The sequence below is a fragment of the Molossus molossus genome, unplaced genomic scaffold (genome assembly GCF_014108415.1).
Source record: "Molossus molossus isolate mMolMol1 unplaced genomic scaffold, mMolMol1.p scaffold_m16_p_19, whole genome shotgun sequence".
Classification (NCBI taxonomy): Eukaryota; Metazoa; Chordata; class Mammalia; order Chiroptera; family Molossidae; genus Molossus; species Molossus molossus.
In genome coordinates, this window is record NW_023425354.1 from 15,317,506 (window position 1) to 15,328,724 (window position 11,219).

The 11,219-nt window shown below is 42.6% G+C and overlaps 1 protein-coding gene across 1 annotated transcript in view; it reads left to right on the top strand.

Annotated features, from left to right (window-relative positions):
- The window catches only part of LOC118634054, a 123,540-nt gene extending 119,519 nt beyond the window's left edge, over window positions 1–4,021 (top strand). The window contains exons 20-21 of the mRNA XM_036268368.1: window positions 3,719–3,831; window positions 3,937–4,021. Coding sequence (XP_036124261.1) covers window positions 3,719–3,831; window positions 3,937–4,021 — 198 coding nt within the window. The remainder of the gene's footprint in view (window positions 1–3,718; window positions 3,832–3,936) is intronic.
- Window positions 4,022–11,219: the final 7,198 nt, after the last annotated feature.

Sequence of the window (11,219 nt, forward strand, 5' to 3'; positions counted from 1 at the left end):
CATTTCTTATCATTCTAATTTTTAAAAAAATTGGTCTATCACTGGTTTTGTTTGTTTTTAATGTGGCTGACTGGTTCTCCCCTATATGAAGATCCATTTGTTTTAAAATTTCTTATTGCATGGCTCATTTTTTTCTTCACTGACCTCAAATGCTATCTTTGTCGGGACTCGATTCTGATCCAGTTATCTTTTTCTGTCCCAGTAGCAGTATCACTATGCAATTCCAGTTTCTTTGTAACATAGTTTGATATCTGGTAGGGTAAGCTCCTGCTGTTTTATCTTCTTTTTTATACATTTCATAGATATTTTGTGCATATTTTCTCTACCAAATGTTAGCTGGCCAGTTTTTGTTTAGAATTTATCTTGAATTTAAATAGGATTGCACTGCATTTGTAGGTTAATTTGAGAAAAATTGACATCTTTGCAACATTCTAGGAACATGGTATCTCATGCTACGTATTTTTCTAATGTCCTTCAGAAGAGTTTTAATGTTTTCATCATAAAGGTTTTACACATTTTTTGTTTATTCCTTGGTTGTTAAGCATTTTTATTGATATTGTAAATGGGCTCTTTCTTTCCTTTTTTAATTCGTCATTGTGGTGTGTAGGAAAGCTGTTGAGGTTTGCACGTTGCTCTCCAGGGTTTGGATTTAGCCATCTTACTGGATTTTCGCAGTACTGCCAATAAAATTGTAATCGATGCTCTTGGGCTTTTTAGGTTGTGCATCATCTCATGTGCAAATATGTTTGTCTCATTCTTTTTTTTCCCCTCACCCGAGGACATTTTTCCATTTTTTGTTCATATAGAATGGGAGGGAGAGAGAGGAAGAGAGAGAGAGAAACATCGACATGAAAGGGACACATCGAGTGGCTGCCACCCGCACAACCAACCAGGGCCGGGGACAAACTGCAACCGAGGTACCAAACCCGGGTCTCTCTGGACCACAGGCCGATGCTCTAACCGCTGAGCCAAACCGGCCAGGGCTGTTTGACTCTTTCTTTCCAGTACTTCATTTTTTTTACATTAAATTAACTAGGACCACCTCAACATTGATGAATAGTAACAGTAATAACAGGCATCCTACTCTTGTTCTTAACCTTAAAACAAAACTGCAGTGCAGGTGTCTGGTAGACACTTTCATTTTCTTTTCCTACTTCTAGGAGTTTTTATTAGGAATTATCTGTTGAATATTATCTAAAACAGCCAATAACATGCATTGCCAGCTGCATGCAGGATCCCAAGCTAGGGACTATGGAAGAGTCAAAGGACTATTCCGCAGAATTCCTGTCCTGAAAAAAGTTATCATCTCACTTACAAGGGGATGAATAAAGCCTTAGAGATAATGATCATTGTGATGAATAACCATGATGTTGTTTTCTTCCAAAACAGGTGTGTACAGGAACTAAACCAAGGTAAATATGAGTCTAGCAATTTTTTGTATAATCCCCACCCCAGGATATTTTTTCCATTGGATTTTTTTTTTTTTTTTTTTGAGAGAGAGAGAGTGGAAGTAGAAGAAGGGAGGGAGGGAGGGAGGGAGAGAGAGGAAACATTGATGTGAGAGAGACACATTGATGTTTGTCTCCTGCATGCGCCCCAATCCAGGCTGGGGTGTGGGCACCAAAGCTCTAACCTCTGGCCACAGCAGCCAACGCTGGGTCTGGCAATTTTTACAAAAGAATTTTAGAACTAAAGGAACTTCCTCTTCCTATAAGCAGCCTGAGGTGACCTCTGAAAATGGTTCACTATTCACTTGACCCAGAAAAACCACACCAAATCAGGAAAATCAAGGTTTAGATCTTTGTGTTCACTTTACAAACTTCCCAGGCCACCAAGGGTATGAATATCCTAAAAGCCACCAAGCATCTGAAGGATGTCACTTTACAGAAGCACTGTGTGCCATTCCGGTGTTGCAATGGTGGAGTTGGTAGGTGTGCCCAGGCCAAAGAGTGGGGCTGGACTCAGGTCAGTGGCCTAATAAAGTGCTGGATTTTTGCTGCACATGCTTAAAATGCAGAAAGGAACGCAGAGCATAAGTGTTTAGACATAGATTCTTTGGTCAGTGGGACCTTTCAGGTGAACAAAACTCCCAAGTTGCAGCGTAGAACTTCAGAGCTCATGGTGGATTAACCCACACACTTGAGCTCTCCCTGCCACACTGAGGTGATCCTACTGAAAAAGAGCAGATTGTTCCTAAACCAGAACAGGAGGTTGCACAGAAGAAAAGATACCTGAGAAGAAACTGAAGATAAGAAAACTGTGGCCCAGGAGTAAATTCATTATAAAATAAGTGCTAATGAGAATGTAAATAAAATAGAACTAGAAGAGAACATAGAACTCATCTATTTCAGTCTCCTCATTTTACAGTGAGGGAACCACCAAATAATGAAGGAATACTTCTTCATCCTGATGCTTTGCCTGGATTTTGCAAAATGAGCTCCCTGGGCAAAGCTGAGACAATGGGACTGGCACACATGCGTCTGCTGTCACTAGTCCTTTAAGGAAACGGTGCAGAGGGAGAGGTGTTGGTGGTACCTGTTCCTGCTGGTGGTGGAGGCTCTGGGGAAGGGCAGGGAAGGCCACATGGTCTCAGGGTAAGGGCGCTAGTCTCCTTCAAGGCTGATGGAAGGTAGAACATGTGAGTCCTTCCTGTAAAGTAGCAGGAAAAATTCCTCTCATCCTACTGGTTTTCAGGCCCCTACTCTCTCTCTCCCCTTTATCCAAACCTCATGGCATTTGATCTGGGAGAGATCTTAGACAGTAGTTTGTCTTTTCCTTTAATAAAAAGGGAGTGGAGACGGGGAAGGGAAGATATCTTGCCCCATGGTCACACTGCTGGTGAGTGTCAGAAAGATGGTCTTTTCCTGTGGGGACTTCTCTGTAGATGATACTGTGCCTGGGCTGAGAGCTACATGTTATGTCACCACTCAGCACACATACAGACAGACAGTACTCATTTCTGAAACAAAGTTATTATGCATTCTGACTTTTTCTATTCTGTTTGTATTCAAAAAAGAATATTTTGTATTTTGGTGCCGGTTATGACCTTTCAACTGATTTCACAAGTCCTCCCTCATCAGTGGCAGCCTGAGTATGCAGGTCAGCCAGCTAGATAACTTTGCTGTTGGACTCAGGCATTTAGTTGGTGTGATTTAACTTACTGGATAAAGCAGCTCGGAAAATAAAAACACCCCCTGCCCGCCCCAGCACATGATGCATGTGAGACCCAGTCCCAAGGGGCCCCGAGTGGACTGCGTCTGCAGAGAGCACACTGCTTCTGCCCAGGGTGCGTGTGCATTTTCTTTTCACTGCACGAGGGCACTTGTCCAAGGGCCAAGAAGGGGAACGGGGTGAAAATCCTGCCTATACCCCAGCCACCTACAAAGGTCTCCCCGGGACTCTGTGGGCCATCTTAAACAGACACAGAGAAGTTCTGGAAGCCCAGCATGCAAGGGATCATTTTCAAGGTCTCAGGTCTGTGGTGAGTTTGCTCCTGAGTGTGGACCCAAGTTTCAGTTCAGTCCTAATAAGACCAGAGCTACGCGTGTGAGAGGCACGGACAAAGGCACGAATCACTAATTGTCGGTATGCATTTTCCCCCCAGGGGGAGTGACGAAAGCTCACTGGATCAGAAGAAGGTAAATTTGAGGAGATAAAGGATTGTGGTGGGACAAAGCAGGGGAAACACGGAGCTCATATTTCCCTGTCTGTTTTCTAGGCAAGAAGTTTATGGAAGAGGCTGCTGTTTTCGCTGAAGAGTATGTTTGAACATCTTGCTGCCTACATAGGGAAGAGTGTGCAGGACTCTTCTGAAGAATCTTCTTACAAAAGGTATATAATTGGGAACAACTTAAAAATCTCTCAAATGAGGAAATAATGAATAGTTTAATTGTTCCTTTCAAGAGTAAAAGCCTTGGCCTTCTTCTCACCCCACAGTGAAGGCTCTGTATCGGTCACCGCCACAACCAGGACTTATGCAGAAGAAACACCTTTGGAAGGGGGACAGGAAAATGAGGCATGACACCGTCACCTAGTAAACACCACCCTAGCCTTAATACACTGTTTTAAATATATATATTTGAAGTGTATCATTCATACCAACCCTAGCCATGAGGTAAGGAATTAAAGTGTAAACAGTTAAGTGTTTATATGCAAATAACAAGGGCCATAGGCAAGAACAGCAGGGCTGAAGCTGGGGTCCCTGGAGAAGCCAGTACTTCCTGCAGCAGCAGTGTGGCCTGCATGGGTGCAGGGGGCTTCTCCCTCTTTCCCAGTACAGTCAGCCCCTGAGAACTGGAAAACACAGCCTCCTCAAGGGGTGTCGGTTATTAAGTCAGATAACAATTTATTCTGGAGCTCTGCCCCCCCTCACCAAGGACAGTTATTTACAACGTACTTGACCTCCTGTCCATAGAGGATCATCCAGTTCTGGCCCCTCTCATCAGGGCTTTGGGGTTGCCAGGATATTTGGATCCCTGGGCCTACCTTGAGGTGGGGACTGTCTTTCCCCCCAGCTCTTAAGCTCATGCACAAAGGTGTGCCCTGTCTTGGTGTAGCAGGTTCTCCACCATTACAAGCTAGTGGAATATTCACAGTAGATTTTTTGTTTTCTTTCTTAGTTTTAAAAACTCCCAACTGTTGGATACTGGCAGGGAGTTGCTGGAGAGACAGGGAAAAGAAGAATGTGTGAGAGCAGAAATTGCCCAAACTTCCCTCCTCAGGCCTCTGTTTCAGAAAACACTGGTGGGGCCACTTCTCCATGCACGTGTCCTGCCTCAGCCTCTGGGGACCCCACTAGGGTCAGGTGTGTGCCGCTCGGCTCCCTCCTGCTCAGCCCAGCACCAAACCTACCCACTTGCCTCCACGTCCAACACAGACCCGTGGCTGCGTGATTCCAAGTGATAACGCGCAGGTTCCTCCACTCCTGCCAAGAGTCATCACTAAGTGACATGGAGTAGCCAGTGAGACTTAAATGCCTGAGTGAGTAAAGAACTTCTGGATGAACAAGATTTAATAATCGGCCTCAATGACCACAAATAAAAGCTGGCGGCTTAGCAATCTGAGAAGAATGGTGCCCACCATGCACAGGACACCAGCACAGAGCCCCAGTGGAGCCGCGGGCCTGGGCAGCAGCCCAGCATGCTTTGTGGCAGGAGAAAGCAGGGGGACGCAGAGTTCGTATTTGCCTGTGGTTTCCTAGGAGGGCTTCTCTGGGGGAGGCGGCCGCTTGGGCCGAGGGATGTGTACAGACCTGTCAACGCCGCATGCAAACAAGGCACAGAAGCTACATGCCAAGGATTTGTCTGATGGGGATGAGATTTGCAATAAGGACGAAGGGCAGACGGCTGGGGACAATTGAGGATTCTTATCTAAAATGGTTAGGTAGGGTTCCGGGCAGAGTGAACGGGCATCCAGTCCTGTCTGGTTTATTAGTTTGCTGATGCTGTTCTCTTGGTTTCTGCACAAGTTACTTCCTGAGTTTCTTACTGAGAATGAAAAACGTGTTTTTTTCTGCATTGACCAGTGAGCCAGCAGATATTTACTGTGTTTAAAGCACAGCCTGGCAATGGGGATCAGTGACGTGCTGGGAATCCGGGAGGTGAGGAGAAACAAATGGGATCGTCCTGGAGACTCACTTCCTGTCCCCTTTCAGTAGCTCAGCAGACAGCTCGCTCAGCAGGGTCCAGCCAGCATTGGAAAAAATAGTCCCCTTTCTAGTGGGATCATTCCTTTCCTCAAGCAGCTCCGTGTTGGAGGTACAGGTGGTCCCTGCCTCACCATCCCTATGAGCGAGATGCATTCCAGGCAGGCTCCCTCTACAGGAGCTCTAGCCACGGGCTCAGTCCAACTAGGTCTGGCCTAATCCCCTCTGAAAGCTTCAGGACTGAGTAAACTCTGATACTGTTCTGCTCGTAAGTTTCCCCCCAAACAACAAAACCCTCCTTTATATTTTCACAATTGTCCTCTTCACGTGACAGCAGGGGGATGTGGGTCAAGGAAATTTGTGCCCATGAAAATCTATAGGTTGTTGACATGGCAAATATTATGGGAGAAAGGAAGACTTGGAGCCTGGGACCCATGTCCCCAACCACTACAAGGGCATCATTCATTAATATGCCAACTCAGAGGGTCAGGTCTGTCTAGCTGAAACCCTTTATCACACAGTGTATTAATTATCTGATGTTGTGTAACAGATCTCATGAAATTAGTGGCTTAAAGCAATAAACATCCCCACAATTTCTGTGAGTGAAGAATTTAGGTGTGGCTCGGGCAGTTCTGGCTCTGGGTCTCTCATGAGGTTCTCAAGATATTGGCCAAGGCTGCAGTCATTGAAGGCTTGACTGAGGCTGGGGGGTTGGCCCACCTGTATAGTTAAATTATTTATCTCACTTTGATACAGTATTCTATTATGTGAATATTCAAGAATGCACTTATCCAATCTCCAACTGACAGAAAGTATGGTTTTTATTTCTGGCTAGCATGAAGAAAACTGCTATGAACATTCTTAGGCATGACCCTTGGTGAACGCATGTACTCATTTCTTGGGATGAAACCCAGGAGTTGAATCCCTGGGTCAGAAGGTAAGATGAGTATGCTCAGCTTCAGTAGATATGGCCAGTTCCCTAAAGTAGTTTTATCAATTACATCCTCACTACCAGTGAATCACAACTTCAGTTACTCCACATCCTTGCAAACATCCTTGAAAGTCTTTCATTTTAGACCAGGGAGGTGTACAAGGATATCAAATTGTGGTTTCAATTTACATTTCTATAAGAAGGATATATAAAGAACTTCCCAGAGAAGAAAAATTAGCAAGGAAACAGAGATTCTAAATGAAACCCTAGACCAAATGGATTTAATAGATATCAACAGAGAATTACACCCCAAAACCACAGAATTCACATTCTTCTCAAGTGCACATGGGACATTCTCAAAGATATACCACATGATAGGACACAAACTAAATCTCTACCAGTTCAAGAAGATTGAAATTATATCAAACATCTTCTCAGATCACAATGGCATGAAAATAGAAATCAATTGCAACAAGAACATGCAAAGACATTTGAACACATGGGGGCTAAATAGCATGTTATTAAACAATGAATGGGTTACCGAGGAAATCAAGGAAGAAATTAAAAACTTCCTGGAAACCAATGAAAATGAACACACAACAACACAAAATCTATGGGATGCAGCAAAAGCAGTTCTGAGAGGGAAGTTCATAGCACTACAGGCTACTACCTCGAGAAACAAGAAAAATTTCTAATTGACTGTCTAATCTCACAACTTAAAGAATTAAAGAATTAGAAAGCAAACAAAAAGAAAACCCCAGAGCAAGTAGAAGGAAGGAAATATTAAAGATCAGATCAGAAATAAATGACATAGAGACCATTAAAAAAAAAAAAAAACAATTCAAAGAATCAATGAAACAAAGAGCTGGTTTTTTGAAAAGATAAACAAGATTGATGGACCCTTAGCTAGACTCACCAAGAAACAAAGAGAAAGAACCCAAATACACAAAATCAGAAATGAAAGAAGAGAAGTAACAACCGACAGCACAGAAATACAAAAGATCGTTAACAGCTACTATGAACAACTATATGGCAACAAATTCGACAATCTAAGCAAAATGGACAAATTTCTAGAAACACACAGTCTCCCAAAACTGGACCAGGAAGAGATAGAAAACTTGAACAGACCAATAACAACTAAGAAAATTGAAGAGGTAATCAAGACTCTCCCAGCAAACAAAAGCCCAGGCCCAGATGGCTTCACGGGGGAGTTTTACTGAACATTCCAAAAAGAACTAACACCCATTCTCCTCAAACTATTTCAAAAAATTCAAGAAGGAAGACTTCCAAACTCATTCTATGAGGCCAGTATAATTCTAATTCCAAAACCAGAAAAAGACACTACAAAGAAAGAAAACTACAGGCCAATATCCCTGATGAACATAGACACCAAACTCCCGAACAAAATACTAGCAAATCGGATCCAGCAGTAATTCAAAAAAATTATTCATCATGACCCAGTGGGATTCATCCCAGGGATGCAAGGCTGGTACAATATTCACAATCAATAAATGTGATACACTACATAAACAAAATGAAGAATAAAAACCACATGATCATATCAATAGATGCTGAAAAAGCATTCGACAAAATCCAGCACACATTTCTGATAAAAACGCTCAGCAATGTGGGAATAGAGGGATCATATCTCAACATAATAAAGGCCATATATGAAAGACCTACAGCCAACATCATACTCAATGGGCAGAAACTAAAAGCATTTCACTTAAGAACAGAAACAAGACAGGGATGTCCACTTTCGCCACTCTTATTTAACATAGTACTGGAAGTCTTAGCCACAGAAATCAGATATGAGGAAAAAATAAAAGGGATCCAAATTGGAAAGGAGGAAGTAAAACTGTCATTATTTGCAGATGACATGATACTATACATAGAAAACCCTAGAGACTCCATCAAAATTCTATTAGACTTAATAAATGAATTTGGCAAAGTAGCAGGATACAAAATTAATGTCAAGAAATCGACGGCTTTCTTATACACCAATGATGAACCCACAGAAAGAGAAACTGAAAAAACAATCCCATTTACCATTGCGGCAAATAAATGAAGATACCTAGGAATAAACTTAACCAAAGAAATAAAGGTCCTATTTGCAGAAAACTACAGGATATTGAAAAAAGAAATAGAGGAAGATATAAAAAAGTGGAAGCACATACCTTGTTCATGGATTGGAAGAATCAACATCATTAAAATGTCCATAGTACCCAAAGCAATCTATAGATTCAATGCAATCCCCATCAAAATACCAACAACATACTTCCCAGAACTAGAACAAATACTTCAAAAGTTCATATGGAACCAAAAAAGACCCTGAATAGCCACAGCAATTTTGAAAAAGGACAAAGTATGTGGGATCACAATACCAGATATCAGGTTATACTACAAAGCGACTGTAATCAAAACAGCCTGGTACTGGCACAAGAACAGGCATATAGACCAGTGGACTAGAACTGAGAACCCAGAAATGGACCCAAGGCAATATGCTCAATTAATATTTGACAAAGGTGGCAAGAGCATACAGCCTCTTTAATAAATGGTGTTGGGAAAATTGGACAGCTACATGCAAAAAAATGAAACTAGACCATCAGCTTACACCATACACAAGAATAAACTCAAAATGGATAAAAGACTTAAATGTGACCTGTGAATCCATAAAAATTCTAGAAGAAAATGTAGGCATCAAAATTTTGGACATCATACGCAGTAGAATTTTCACTGATACATCACCTAAGGCAACAGAAACAAAGGAAAAAATGAACACATGGGACTACATCAAACTTAAAAGCTTCTGCACAGCAAAAGAAACAATCATCAAAATGGAAAGGCAACCCACTGTATGGGAGAACATCATTGCCAATGATATATCAGATAAGGGGTTAATTTCCAATATATATAGAGTGCTCATACAACTCAACAAAAGGAAGACAAAAAACCCAATTAAAAAATGGGCAGAGGAGCTGAATAGACACCTCTCCAAACAGGACATACAAATGGCCAAGAGACATATGAAGAAATGCTCAACATCACTAATCATCAGAGAGATGCAAATTAAAACAACAATGAGGTATCACCTCACACCTGTCAGAATGGCCACCATCAACAAATCATCAAACAACAAGTGTTGGTGATGGTGTGGAGAAAAGGGGACTCTAGTACACTGCTGGTGGGAATGCAGACTGGCGCAGCCACTATGGAAAACAATATGGTGTTACTTCAAAAAATTAAAAATTGAACTTCCATTTGACCCAGTGATCCCACTTCTAGGAATATGCCCTAAGAAGCCTGAAACACCAATCAGAAAGAATGTATGTACCCCCATGTTTGTAGCAGCACTATTTACAATAGCTAAGATCTGGAAACAGCCCAAGTGTCCATCAGTAGACGAATGGATACAAAAGCTGTGGTACATATACACAATGGAGTACTATGCAGCTGTAAGAAAGAAAGATCTCATCTTTTGAGACAAAATGGAGGGACCTGGAACGTATTATCCTAAGTGAAACAATCCAAGCAGAAAAAGACAAATACCACATGATCTCACTTATTTGTGGAATATAATGAACATAACAGTCTGAGGAATAGGGTAGAAACATGGCAGTAGGGTACAGACTGACAATCCTCAGAAGAGGTGGTGGTGTGGGGAGGGAAGAGATAAACCACAGAACTTAAATGCATGTGCGCATAACCAATGAACACGGACAACAAAGCCAGGGACGTGGTGGGGGGGATGGGGAGGAGACTGTAAATGGGGTAAAAAAGGAGAAACATCTGTAACATGATCTATAACAAAAATAAAATTTAAATTAAATTAAAAATAAAATTTTTAAAAAAATGTAAAAAGAAGGGGCCGCTGCCTGGCCAGTGTGACTCAGTGGTTGAGTACTGACCTATACACCAAGAGGTCGCCGCTTTAATTCCCTGTCAGGGCACATACCCATGTTGTGGGCCCTGTCCCCAGTGGGTGGGTGTTCAGGCAGCGGCCAATGTTCTCTCTCATCAATGTTTGTATCTCTCTCTTCCTCTACCTTCCTCTTTCTCTAAAAATCAATAACGAAGAAAAAAAGGTTAAAATAAAAAGAAGGGGGTACCCTGGTCCGTTTGGCTCAGCAGTTGGAGCATCAGCTTTCGGATCAGTGAGTCACGGGTTCGGTTCTGGTCAGGGGGTGCATGCCTTGGTTGCGGTTTGGCCCCGGCCCTGGTCAGGTTGTGTGTGTGTGGCGCGGGTCGGTGTAGGGGGCAGCCAGTCAATGTGTCTCTCTTGCATGGATGTCTCTCTCTCTCTCTCTCTCTTTCCCTCCCACTCTATCTGATGATAAATTTTTTTTAATTTATTTTTTGTCCTTACCCGAGGATCTTTTTACATTTATCTTCAGATAGAGTGGGAGAGAGGGAGGAAGAGAGAGAAACATCGATGTGAGAGAGACACATCAACTGGTTGTCACCCACCCGACCCCAACCGGGGCCGGAGATAAACTGCAACCGAGGTACATGCCCTTAGTGGGAACCAAACCCTGGTCTCTCTGGACCGCGGGCTGATGCTCTAACCGCTGAGCCAAACTGGCCAGGGCTAGAAAAAATTATTTAAAAAAAGAAGGGGCAAACCCAGCTGCTGTGGTTCAGTGG